This window comes from Pezoporus occidentalis, unplaced genomic scaffold (assembly GCF_034315485.1).
Source record: "Pezoporus occidentalis ecotype Australia unplaced genomic scaffold, CSIRO_AGI_Poc_V1 ctg135, whole genome shotgun sequence".
NCBI classification, from domain to species: Eukaryota; Metazoa; Chordata; class Aves; order Psittaciformes; family Psittacidae; genus Pezoporus; species Pezoporus occidentalis.
The window spans coordinates 3,758,750-3,772,589 of NW_026913157.1; the positions used below are offsets into that span (position 1 = coordinate 3,758,750).

General features: G+C 45.2%; 1 protein-coding gene across 2 annotated transcripts in view; it reads left to right on the plus strand.

Moving 5' to 3' along the window:
- GNAO1 (G protein subunit alpha o1) overlaps positions 1-13,840 on the plus strand; it is a 142,912-nt gene that overhangs the window by 42,478 nt on the left and 86,594 nt on the right. For both annotated transcript variants that reach the window (XM_062609226.1, XM_062609227.1), the window contains exon 3: positions 7,326-7,467. In XM_062609226.1, coding sequence (XP_062465210.1) covers positions 7,326-7,467 — 142 coding nt within the window. The remainder of the gene's footprint in view (positions 1-7,325; positions 7,468-13,840) is intronic.

Genomic DNA, 13,840 nt, shown 5'->3' on the forward strand with positions numbered 1-13,840 from the left:
AAATGAAGAGTATTCTGTTTATACTTTATACACCTGAAAACAAGCTGAAATCAAAGAGTCTGGGGAAGATGCAGTATCTGGGCCCTACATGTCTAGAAGCTAATCGTGGTTAGTTCAATAACTGCTCATCTGCAGGCAAAAATAAGATGGTAGCAGCATCTATTCTGAATCAACATGAGAGTTTCTTGTAACATCCTTTTCCAGCTTTCTGGCAAGCAGTTAAGCTGCACATGTCTGGTTTTAACTAGACCTCATGAAGGCATCAGCGTTACTTACAGATGTTGATGCTAGGCACAAATTTAGTTTCCTTAAGAGGCAAAGCTTCTGTCCTGTACAGGTCCATGAACCTTTTGAAACTTATCTGAATAAGTTTGACCATTTCCAGGGCTGTAGATTTTGGTGACATTTCAATCACCCAATAGATTTTTTAACATGAACCAGCTGGTTACTTAGAATAATGCCTTTGCATGCACTTTGGTGGTAAGAATTCAGTTTTGAGTGACCCAAAGGTATTTCCTCCAGCTGGGAGTCTATCACAGGGCTCCATCAGTACTTTCTTGGACTAGTGTTAAAAATTCAGGTTGAAAAATTATACTCTTTCAAATGAGCTCTGTTTGCAATTTTTAGTTCACCCTAGCTAAAGAAGCTGTTTTTCTCTTCAGAGAAGTGGGCATGTAGGCAAGCAGTCATCTTAATCTCCATCTCAGAGAATTCCTTGCGGGAACAGGATGTACAATGTGTCATTCAAGCAGAGCCAGAAGGGAAGAAGAATGAGAGTCTGGAGAGATTTGCACCATGTCACAGAGGTCCGGACTGTGCCTTTGCAGTCTTTGAAACATAAGGTCATGTGTATATGCGTTGATTTAGTTTAACATAATCTAGGAGTTTTTAATCGCATTTCAGGCTATTAAATGAGTGAGAGGAGAATCACTAGAATTTAGCTTCATAACTCTGCCGTAAACAGATTATAAACCTCGTATCAAGGTAAAAATAAAAGTAACTGATGACCTCTAGCAGATTTTCCATCAACATTTGATCAACCCTTTCCCTTCCCTACACATTAAAGTCAGATTTTTTCATGATTATTTTTCCCCATTTGGAAACAAAGTTTAGAGTTTTCTTCAAAATTAGGTGGGGTTTTTTGTTTTGGTTCAAGCTCTGTGACACCTCATTGGTATAACTTGCTTGATTTTGGTATGAAACAGGAAAGATTTTTTTGAAAGAAAAAGAGAAGGGGGGAAAAATATCAGAAAATTTTGCCAAGCAAAAATTAATTTGTAAGGTGCATTTGATCCAAAAGCCTTCACATAAGATCCGTTTCGGATCAGTCTGTACCTTAAACGTCCATGAATGAATGGGGCTGTCAAGAGCCTGAGCTAAAATGCATTGGTGGGCAGATGATCAGTTGTCCCTTCCATATGCCTCCCTTCTGTTGTGGCCCAAGTGCTTCCGGCAGTTCCAAGCAGCACATACACCCTGTAGCATCTTGCACTCTTTGCATTGGCTGGGTGATTTTCCCTGCCCACCTTGTCCATTTGGACTCTGGGAGCTCCCCATACAGAGCACTCAGGTGATCTGAGCTTTCCTGACATGGAATGAGATGCTGCAGGGGATCATGTAACCATCCAGGTGGAAGCGGAGTTCTGGGTTCTGTTCAGGGTACCTCTGCCACCAAACCCAGGCCAGCATCCTAGAGCCCCAAATGCAATGATCTTAAAGTACCTTAATTTGCCCAGATGAAGGCGAGAAGCTCTTATAGGAACTGGACCATTCATTTGCAAGGTATTAGCTTCTGCTACACTTCATGTGTAATAATCCCCTGGTGATTTCCTACTTGGATTTATTCAAGCAAATCGCTGTAATTTTAGGGGTATGCATTGATACAGGAAAACTTCATTCAGCTCGAAACATCTTGCTGATTGAAAGTAAATCTACTTACAAAACAGAAATCATATGGGATTTATTTTCCCTGGTAGGCAATTGAAGTCTCTATGTATGTTTTTTAGAGTGGTGGAGACAGTTTTAAGCCACACAAAGTTCCCTGAATTTAGCAGGAAAAATTTCAGTGGCATTGGCTCGAGGTTTAGTTTTGACAAAGTGCAGGAGATGAGGCAGGGATGTGTCAGTCAGGAAAGGAGAACCAGCATGCAAAGGGATGGAGAATACTGAGAGCTGGGAGGAAGAGGGGGAAAAGTGGTGTCCACAACAGGCTCCACTGCTGAGCACTGCCATCTCTCTCCCTCCAGTACAAGAAGGGCAAGTTGTATAAGATTAAATGTCTTCAGACCAGCTGTTTTTAAAGAACTTCTTACCACATACTTAGAGGCTCTGCTGGCACCATCTCCAAAATGCAAACACTTCTTGAGAGCTCCTGGAGGGCAGGTGAGGTACCAGAAGACAAGGAAAAAATGTAAACATCATGGTGTCTAAATATAGAGGGAGAAAAGAGCAGTAAGAATTATAGACCAGTCAACTTCTAGAAGCTAGAGGAGAATTGAACTATCAATCAAGCAATCTGCAAGCACCTAGGAGATAAAAAAGGAGATGAGTGACATCCAGCATGGATTATACAAAAATGAGGCATGTTAAACTGATTTCATTTGGATTCTCAGCAGATATAGGAGAGGAATAGTTGGTGCCATTTAGGAAGGGTTTGACTTAGTATAGCTTGACTTTCATAAAGTGACCTGGAAAAACAGTCTAGATAAAACTACTTCAGATCTTACACAAAAATGGATGAGTAGCCAACTCATTCCCAAAGAATACAGTTACCAGGGACTTGTGGTGAGAGCAGAGGACTCTATGAGCCAGGACTCTGCAGGGATCTGGGTTGATTTCCTTCAGAATTTTCATCAGTGAAAAATACGTGAAAAGACGGAATTGCATCTGTCAGTGTTGTGGAGCTGGGAGAAGTGCTTCAGCACATCGGAGGATGAGCTTTATGGCTTAAAATGGTCTTGTCAGGTTAGAGGAGTGAGGACTGGGTCTAGTCTGGTGCACTGTGCCTCAAGAAGGAGGAGGGCTCATTTGGAAGAGGTGTACAGAGGAGTCATTGCATTTACTAAACCTGGCTTGGGTTGGAAGGGCTGCAAGGAAAGCACCAGAATAGCTTGTCTGGGATTGGAGCAGGGAGGAAGGAAACTGTAGCCTCTGCTGCAGGAGGTTTTCAGGATTGATGGACAAGTATTCCCACCAGGAGTGACCTAGGCAAACTGACTGCTTGCTTGGATCAGCCCCAAGCTGAGATCCAGCCCCACCGTGCTGGAACTGTTGTGTGCTTTGTTCAGAGCTGCTGTTCCACCACCGCTGGGAAGTGCTGTCAGCAGGCATATACGACAACATTATCTTTGGCTTTGACTTTTGAATATGTTCGTTTTATAGTGAGAGGCTGAAGGAATGTAAGTGCTGTGTTGAACGGAAGCCAAAGCAAGCTGCTACGCAGAATGCACCCCCTGTTTCCATGTATTTCATTTACTTTGTAATTAAGCAGTAATTGCTGAGGCACACTGGGTGCTTCTTCAGTATTAATGACTTGCTGGAGGACGGCAGAAGATCTGGTCTGCATTTTCCCCAGCAAACGTCTGTCCGTTAATGCCATTCTAAAACAAGTATGACAACATAACATGCAAACACATGGGGTATGCTGTTAGCAGCTGAGGAACAGGGAGCAGTCATTCATGGGTGCATTAGACAATCAGGTTGCTTCAGTTGTCTCTCACTGTTCCACTCAAAGCAGGGTGTTTCATTAGGCACTTGGTGAATGAAATGGCTTTTTAATTGCTCAGAATCACTTTTTAAAATTCCAGCATTGTCTCCCCCCTCCACAGCCCCCTTGATCCTCTTAAATCTCTTTTCTTCCTTTGCCCTGGAGAGAACCGGCTCCAGCGTGGCAATGAGGAACCTGCCTGCAGCAGTTCCCTTTGTATTTCAGAGACAGGCAAAAATACAAGCCATTTAGAAAGAGAAGATTCTCATTTTTAGTGGTGAAAAACCTGTGTTCCCAATAATACGCAGGTTGCTTAACGAGTAGCCAGCCCACCCTGCCTGAATCTTTAAAGACTTCCCAGTCTTGGTGCACTGTTCATGTCTATTAGTTCCTACACCCTCTGCATTTTTAATGGCTACAGCTCCCTGCAGTATCCAAATCCCATTTCTTCTTGTCTCCTGAGGCACACAAGCTGGGTCCAGCCATGACTCATAACAGTATACCTCCCAAGAGTGTTGTTGGAGCTTTAAATGCCCTCAAGGCAGTAAAGCACAACAGCAGACAAGAAGGTATATCCCAAACGGGTGAGCAGCAGCATGAACATTTCCAAAGGACTATGGAAAAAGCTGCCATGGAAGCTCAGCTGTCAGCTTGCCAAGGCAAGCAAGAGGAGAGACATTTGCTAGAAGCATATAGGACAATAAACCAGTTCACAGTGTCCTAGCAGGCTTTGGAACAACACTAGTCAGTGGGGATTTGCTCGCTCACATATTAAGTAATGTGCATGATTGATTAATCTGTAGGTACTTCCTACAGCAAAACTTCAATCCTGGCATCCGCAGTGCTGCTTCCAGTCGCTGTGGCTGCCTTCCCAGAGAGATTTCACGGAAGAACAATTGGGATGGTTTTTCTCCACGCTCTTTTCTGCCCCCTTGAAAAGTAATGCCTTTATGGCTGCTTTGAAGGATGCCAGCATGCTGCCCAGTCAGCAGTATGGCCACTGAGGGATCAGTGAGCCACTCCGCATCACTTAATTCTGCCCCTTCAGCACAAGGAGCCCTATTACTTGATATGGAGCTTGCTGGCTGGGAGTATTTAGAAACACTGAGTGTTTAGAAGTGAAAATGTCAGGCAATAACTTTATGGCACAAGGCCATAGATTCTGAATGTGACCATTCAGCCCTCTTTTTGCCATATCAAGACCCTAGTTGATGCCTGTCAGTGAGAGGCAGAAACAAAGCCGGCTTGAGGTACAGCACCAGTCCGATCTCCACCAGCATGATCAACGACTGGACCAAGCAGATCTCAGCTGCATCCTCTTTCTCACCCTTTTCTTCACTGGCACAGGCTGCTCAGAAAAGCCGTGGCTGCCCCATCTGTGGCAGTGTTCAAGGCCTGCTTGGATGTGGCTTGGAGCAACCTGCTCTAGTGGAAGGTGTCCCTGCCCATGGCAGGGGGTTGGAACTGGGTGAGCTTTAAGGTCCCTTCGAACCCAAACCAGGCTGTGGTTCAGTGATTCTTGCCCCACTCTTATGTTTCCTTCTCTTAGTTGACTCAGAAGCAACATGCAGTTCCCCCTGCCCCAAATCCCAACCCCGAGCCAACCAACCAGAAAGAATGAATTATTTCTGTCGATGCTTTTGCTAACCGCCTGCTTACCTCCCACAGGACCCCCACTCTGCCAAGCTCATTGCTGTCATGCTCAGAGCTGGGAGGAGCCAGCACTGTACAGTCTCCCTTGAATGTGAACAGGACTGATGCAGATCCTTATGCTTTGTGCCAGACATAACTCTTCAGGTTTGACTACAGCTTTTGACAAAGAACACATTTCCCAGAAGTTCTGCAACTTGTCTGAGTAACAGTAAATGATCTGTGAGACCCAGTGCTGACACACAGTTCTGCTGGCTCCCCTCCTTCCCCTGTACTCAAATGCTGCTATTCCAAACCTCGGCACAAGCACTGGCCAAAAGCTACAGAATACAAGGTCTGCTATTGCCCTTAACTCCTAATCAAAATCAAAACTAGCTATAGAAGGAATTTTGACAAATTGGCAAGTCTTCTACTAAGTCAGAAAGGTTTTTCCCCAGCCCTGCTCCTCTCAGCCTAGTTGAGACAAACCAGCAGCCCTTTGTGCTGTTCCCAGCACCATTCCTCCTTCCTGGAGCTAGGGTACCTGAGCAGGGGGCTCTGCCGACCTCCTAGGATTAGTAGCTTAATATTTTCCTGGACACCAGGTAATTTGAACTACAGCCTGTCTTAGGTTGTCTTTATTTGTAGTCATATATTTCCAGGACTCAGAGGGTGTTCGAGCAGCTCCTCCGTGGAGCTCAGTGTTCAATGATGTGTGAGCAAAGGTTGTTGTGGGGAGAGCAGACGGTTGGCCACTTGTATTAGAAAACCTTTCGTGAGCTGAGCATCCGGGGAAGTAAATCTGTGTCTTTGTCAGCATGTTTCTATCAGCTATGTTTTTCATGTACTCATCTGTTAACAACACGGGGCTGGCATCCAGCCCCATTCTTCAGCACCATCCCAGCACTGTATCTATTACAAGCTCACTGTGGTTCCTGCTAGCTCTGCCTCTCCCCAGGGGAGTGCAGACGCTGGTCAGGATCTTGTTTGGTGTGCATCTGATTTAGAAAAAAAAGAAGCAGAACTCCATGTTATAGACAGGATGAGAGATTTTACCAGTGACCAGATCTCTTACTGAAGGACTCTCTCTTGTCCAGTGAGATCTGAGGATGAGCAAGCAAAGACTTCATTTTGGTGAAGCAGATCATCCTTCCTGCTGATATTTAAGAGACAGGATCATAATTTATGTCTTTACTGAGAAGAATTATTGTCAAGCACAATTAGCTCTGCAAATCTAAGCTGTCTTCTAGACACACCAGGCTTAGTTCTGCTTAGTTTTTGTGTTACTTAGAGTTGAAGAAATTATAGGGTCAATCTTGTGACCTGAGCAAAGGACTACAAGAACTCACTCCATCATTCCTTTTGCAGAGTTTAATAGAGACTAACAGAGCTATTGCTCCAGTGTGAGGAGCTGATAGGATGTGGTCTCGTTCTCACCAGGATGTGGGTGTCATTCCCACCTCACTTAGAGAGAGGATAACATAACATGCTTTGAGGCAGCAAAACTCCCAGCACTGTTTTTAAAGGAAAGGTAAGGAGGCAGGAGACATGAAGGGTTGTAAATACCTTTTAAGTGCTACAGCTAAGTAACTTCTCATATCCATGCCTTTGTACCCCATGCTTTCAAGGGTATTTTAATGGTAGTTCCTTTTATAAGGCACCCCAGGTGCCTTTCAATTACTTGGGCACCCCCACTCCATGTGAACATGAGGCTCTCTGGGCTCTAGCATTTGCAGTTTGCCTGGGAGGGAGGTACCGTATGTACCAACCCTGCACAAAACCTCCTTGAGAGAGAGCAAAAGGGATGTTAATTCTAGGCACTGGGCTCAGACACACGACTGGTGAACAACCAAAAAGGTTTAAAAAGAAATGCTGACTAAATTAAGTGAATCGAGCTGGCAGATGTGCTCTTCAAAAGAGCTCTCTTTGAAATGCCTCCCCCATTGAAATTACATTCTCAAGAGGTTTTTGTCCTTTGCATTTTCTTCAGGATCATCCATGAGGATGGCTTCTCTGGAGAAGACGTGAAGCAGTATAAGCCAGTGGTCTACAGCAACACTATACAGTCACTGGCAGCGATTGTACGTGCCATGGATACCTTGGGCATCGAATATGGTGATAAGGAGCGACGGGTAAGTTAAAATCACCACTGCTTGGGTACAGAGAGCTGAGCACCTGGAGGCTTCAGAGCACAAACGGGAAGCATTTGCACAATCTGAATACCTGGAGAGAAGAGGAGAGAGGGGGGAAGATCTACATCACTGTTGTATGCCTATTGCAACCAACCGAGGCACAGGAACAATTACATATGACATGCCATTTGTACGCTTATCCCAGGAAGTGTAGCCTCGGGGACGTGAATGTCACAACAGCCACAATCTCTCGTTCCCTGGCACTAGCCAGGCCAGTACATAACAATTCTGTTACCTAGGGACAGCCTAGAAAGGGGTACTGACAGATGTGGGGAAACAGGAAGAATGTGCTAGATCCACAGGCTGCAAGGAGAGGTGTCTCGGGAGAAGTCTTGCTGCTGTTCAAATTCCCTCCACCAGCCTGCCCATGCAGGGAAGCTTTTAGGATTAACTTGTCTTCTGTGAGGGCTGGACTGGCTCTTACATACCCTCAACAGCAATTTCACTTGCGAACAAGGGGATGTATTAACTTCAGTGAGGTTTGTATGGACAGCAGGCAGCAGCATTAGCATGTATCTTATCAGAATAACCGTTATGTCTGGCAGCCTCCTCATGCCACACACCTAGGCGAGTCTGTCCTTTTACAGTTGCCACTCTGTTGTTCCTTTAACCAGCATCCTATTTTTAAACAGTGGCTCTTCTGTGAGGTGCCCCTACCAGCCTCTGCCTTTCCTTTTCGCATTTCTGGCTCAGGCCAAGCCCACACAGAGAAAGTCAGAGCTCTAGAGAAGTCAAGGCCACCCGTTTTGCATGCTGCCATCCCAGAGAAAGTAAAACTACTTGGTTTCACTGGAATTAAAATAATTTCATATTAAAGACCTGGTAAAGGCAAAGTCCTATACACCACTGAGTTAGTCATGACTATTTTTAGGTAGCTGTCAAATGACAGATGTATGGCATACCCCAAACTCCTTATCTAAGGGTTGATAATAAAAGCATTCACTAGAAAGAGCACCAGAATCCTGCTGTGGTGTTACTGTATGAGGAGGTACGTTGTTTCTCTCAGTTGCAAAGGGGTATTTTGATTTCTTTGCGTGTAGCGATTTTTCCCACAGGAACTCCAAATCCTGGAGACATTTCCATCTCAAATGTAGAGGTGATACCATAATGGAGTTCTTGTGAGCTTGCCGAGAACTAATGGGGATGGCTTTCGAACAGAATACATTAATCTGTTGATTACTCGGTGACTCAGCTCTCAGCAAGGCAAAGTATCTTGTCTCAGCTAAAAACCTATGCCCAGGAAAACAGAAACAAATCATTCATCATGTCTGATAAACCGTCTGTGGCAGACAGCTTTAATATGTAAAATTTCTTTTTTCTTAAATAGCTGAAGTCCTAGTTTGAGCAGAGAAGCTCAGCACTGCTTTAGTGCCAGGGCTGGCAAAGTACAGGGCATGGAGGGGGAGACCTATTAACAGGTCTGCCAGGAATAAGCGGTGGAGTCCTAAGCTACGCAAAACGTCGTGTCCGTTGATACTGCTGTGGGCAACGTCCCAAGTGTTCCTGGGATCATACGATAACTCAGGATGGAAAGGAGCTTGGGATGTGTCTCACCCATCCACCTGCTGAAGCAAGGTCAGCTCTGAGGTCAAACCTTGCTCAGGGCTTTATCCTATCAGGTTGGAAATCCTCTGATTTTGGGGACTGCACAGCCTCTTTAGCAGCCTGGACCACTGCTTTGCTGTCCTCTTGATGAAAAGGTTTCTCCTTATGTCTAGTGTGAACCTTTTTGTTTCAGTTTATGCTTTTGGCAGTAGAGATCCTGAGTTACGCTTTGCAAAGTATAAAGCAAATTAAATCAAGTTCTCCCCAACATAGTTTCTCTAAGATACAAAGTCCTAGAGAAATTACTCCTGTCTTATAATGGTGTCATGCTGACTTTGTACAGATAAGCCTGCAACAAAACATTATAAACCAAACAACAGTCTGGGAGGGCAAATTCAGAGTATCTTCTTTCATAGATGGGGGTAGTATTCCTTCATGTAGTAGTAGATAAAGGGGAAAGAAACCAAATCTTGTCGTCTGTGGTCTTCCACTTGCTCCTTTCTCTTAGTCAACCTCCACAGAAAGTTGCTGTTATTAGTATGAAACAGTATTTATTTTAATCTTACGAAGAAGCACATGGCTTCTGCTCCCCCACTTTTGTTATTAATGCACAGCTGCTCTAAAGAGAGGCCATTACACAAGCGATTTGTTGAGTATTATGCTACATGGTTCATCCCTTTTCAAGCAAAGCTTTTCTATTTTAAAAGTCATTCCTCAGCCATGGGTTTCCAATGCAAATCTTTTAGTGGGGGATTTTCCCCTACTCATCACTTAAGCCCCCAAGAGAAGAGAGCTAGGGTAGGGGACCCAGGGCTGCAGCTGCTCAGCCTGGTTCAGCAGCAGGGAAGGACAGGATTTCCTCAATGACCACTTATCTATTACAGCTTCCCCTACCCTGACTTCATGGGAGATGCATCTGCCTCTGTATCCCTTCCAGGTGGCACCTTGACATGATTCAGAGCAAAAAAAGCCCCTCCTCTACTTACTAATGTGAATGACATTATTTGTGCTTTTGTTATTGAGGTAAAATAACTATATCCTCTCTCATTGTTCTCATTTTATTTCTGCCCATAATTATACCTCCAGTCTAATAGAAGCAAATGACCAGAAAAGTCCAGATTAACCCACTTAGCTTTTGTCAAAGTGAGATCAGTGTAGGAAATATGAGCTAATACATCAAAATAAATCACAAAAAACATATGTTCCAGGTCTTGCTGACCTCTTTCCTGGTAAGAACCTGTCCCCAAGTTAAGAACAAAACAGTCTGCGTGTAGGTTTTCACTTTATATGTGCTCCTTGGTGCAGGTGAACAGGTTTTCTTGCAGCTGTGCTTGTCTCAAGGTTCACGGCCTGAGGGCAGCAGGTACGTCCCCGTTTTGTATCCTTCAGCACAGGGAGGTAGGAGCATATGACACATTACCACCGTGCACAACCCAGAAGGTCGGTCTGGAGCTCCAGAAAAGATGTAAAAGTGCTAAGTCACAAATCCTTTACATGTTGCAAGAGGGCAGGCAAAAAAGAAGTAGTCAGTGAGGAGACAGAATCTGGCTACAGGAGGAGCAGCATCCATGTGTGTTCCTCATCTCCAGGGCCATCACTGCCCAAGGGCAAGATCACCCACTAGCCGAGAGCAAGAGGGTACATGGAGGAAGAGGGGCAGAGGCTTAGTTTTGCCTGGCTACACAAGACCCTCTATTTGGCCTGTAGGCCACTGCTTAGTCTTTACCTTTATAATCAGATTAACAGCAGGAGAGTCAGGCCATAACATACAGCCTCTGGATTAAACCATTCTCTAAAGTGCAAATGCATTAATAAAGCAAGCTCCTCACTGATTCCCTTTCACTGCATCCAGGTGGACTAAATGGGAAATGGAGATTTAAAGCCAGGAATCCAGAAGCTGACACAAGTGTTTGGATCTGATCAAGCAGGAAGGGCAGGGAAGTGGTGTATTTTCATTTCTCCATTTGAAGAGCCAGTTTCATAGTCTGGCTTTAGAAATCCCAGCCAGAAGCAGCATAAAGTCTCTTCCTTTGTGGGTCAATGCTGACCTCAGGAGCTGCTTGGAAATGCAGTGCCTGTGATCCCACTGCAGGCTGTAGATGTTAGCATAAACCAGACAGAAAAAGGCTGAAATTGTTCAGAAATCACTCAGCAGAGAATCCCAGTATCAGCCGTGTGGCTCAGATACAAGTGTCTGAGGTGGCAGGGTCACAGGTCCAGCACTCAGCAGCTGGAGGTGGCAGGCAGTGACTTTCACACTGAACTTTTTTCCTAGCAGGAGTCTGGAGATGTCTCTGTTTCAGCTATGAAAGGGAAATCTAAAAAGCTGCTGAAGCATTAAAAATAATTTGTAGCAAATTTTTTTCTTTCAGGCAAAATGTGTCTGTGGTGACCTTATGCTGTATATAATGTGTAACTCCAGAACTGGGAGCTAAGCAGATATGTACCTGAACATTTTAAATACTGGCTAGTGATATGAAAAAAATAAATCAGTTTAGTGTAATTGAACAGCCCTCTGAGGCAGCTGGCAAAAGGAGCCACGTACACTGGAGCTGCATCTAACCTGCTTCTGAAGAGGATGGTGCATGCAGAAATCCAGAGCTTCCAGCCCATTCCCTCTGCACATGCCAAAGGTAATTTTAGGAGCTGCCCTCTTCCTCTCGCTCCTGCTTGGTGGTGGCAGAACCAGGGACACAGCACTGTCACCTCCTGCCTTCCAGTCACTGGAAGGGAGCAGTGTGTAGCAGAAAGCTCTCTTTTGTAAGAGCTGCTCCTGTGCCTGGCTTTTCCTACTTGTCAGCTCAAGGCAGGATTGTAGAACTGTCTGGGTTGGAGGGGACCTTCAAAGCTCATCTAGTTCCAACCCCCTGCAATGAGCAGGATCACCTTCAACCAGATCAGGTTTCCCAGAGCCACATCCAACCTGGACTTGAATATCTCCAGGGATGACGCATCCACCACCTCTCTGGGCAACCTGGGCCAGTGTCTTGCCACCTTCACTGTAAACAGTTTCCTCCTCACAGCCGGCCTGAATCTCCCTCTTTTAGTTTAAAACCATCACCCTTCATTCTGTCACAACAGGCCCTGCTAAAAAGTCTTTCTCCCTCTTCCTCTAGTTCCCTTTTAAGTACTGAAAGGCTGCAGTAAGTTCTCCCCAGAGTCTTCTCCTCACTTCTGTCTATTTAGCCAAGCTGGCTCCTACTGCGTGTCCCTAACCTGAGCTCTCTGAAAGATGCCAAAAGCTGTATAACTTTGGGGAGGGCAAGTGAGGTTAATCAGGCACCACCATGTTGGTAGGAAGTCCCAGATTGCTGACTGGTACCTAATGGGGTGGTCTGTGGTCTGGGGGTGAATGTGGTATTCTTGGGTTTGCGCTGCTGCAGTGAGAATACTGCCAACCCTTGCTTGACTGCTGTGGTAAGCAATGAGAACATAGTGAAGCATAACTTAGGGCTGCTTTGTGGAGAAGCAGGACAGAGTGAGAGGAAATGGAAAATGGAATAAGGGGGCATTAGCCACCCCAGTTTTACCTGGTGTCAGCATTTGTCTGGATGTCCAGCTGCAGCTGAAGCCTGCATGTAACGTGCATGTTCCTGCTGTACTGGGTCTCTGGCTTCCTCACTGTAAGAGCACTGGACAAATATTTCAGCCTGCCCTTCACTAAGGTGTAAAGTTCTGTCAGTCTTTTTCGTTAAGACCAGTGCCACCTTTCTCACACACCCTCATCTTTCTTTGCTCCCCCACGAGGTGCATTCCAGATACCATCATTCATGGTTTTGAGTGGTAGAGACAGTAAAAGGCATGACATTTCTTGAGAGGTGGGAAACATAAACCGGAAAGGAAAGCACTTCTTGTTTTCACAGCCTGCCTTGTTGCCGGGGAGATGCTTGGCTCATTCAAGAAAGGCTTGTTGTTGCTACCTAAGATGGCCAGCGTATTGGAAATCATTGCTGTAAAATGAGGGTGCAGGAGAAAGAGGGAGACAGCAGAGAACAAGGGAAAGCCCAGAATAAGCTCTGCCTGCAGTCATAGTGCATGAGCTGCAAGCCCCACTGTGGCAATTCTGGGATCTCTCTAACCAAAAGCTGTGCCTTGCACATCCCGCTGATGCATTTTCCCCCTTTAGACATCCCTTGAGCCCCTGAAAACAAAATCTCTCCAATAAATGGTTGCAATAAAGTAACAGCAGAGTGTGGAAATGGTTTATGATAGCCCTTTGTGCCAACTAGAAGACCCTGAGATCGTCTATTTCCATGCCTTTGCTCTCCTGCTTAGGGAGAGTCAAACTCACACATCATCACCAGAGATCCCAGCCAAGTCAGCTGAGACCTATGGCCAGACCCTGGAGAGCTTGCTTTACCACAACAACAAGCGCAGGCTTGACTTTGCTCTCCTGCAAAGCTGAAGTTGTAGTCATTAAGTTAGTAGCATGGGATGATCTTCATGAAGCAAAAAAGTTCACCGTAGAACCAGTGTCTGGTTCGCTGTAGTCATGCTGCTAATAAGGATAGCATTTAGAAGGGAGACAGAATAAGCTTGTATCATGGCTATAAACAGAACGTGGCTTGCTCTTGCAGTCAAGATTTGGCCTAGAAGAGTCATCCGAGTAAATAAGCAGGTTGGAGGTTGCCAAGTGTTCATGTAGAGTTTTACTTAGACTAAATTTGTCAGTCTTCTTTCCAACCTGGGTAGTTGGAAACTGGCAATTCATTGAAGGCTAAAATGTGATCTTAGCTCTGGCATCACAGCTATTTATAGGGCAGCAGTA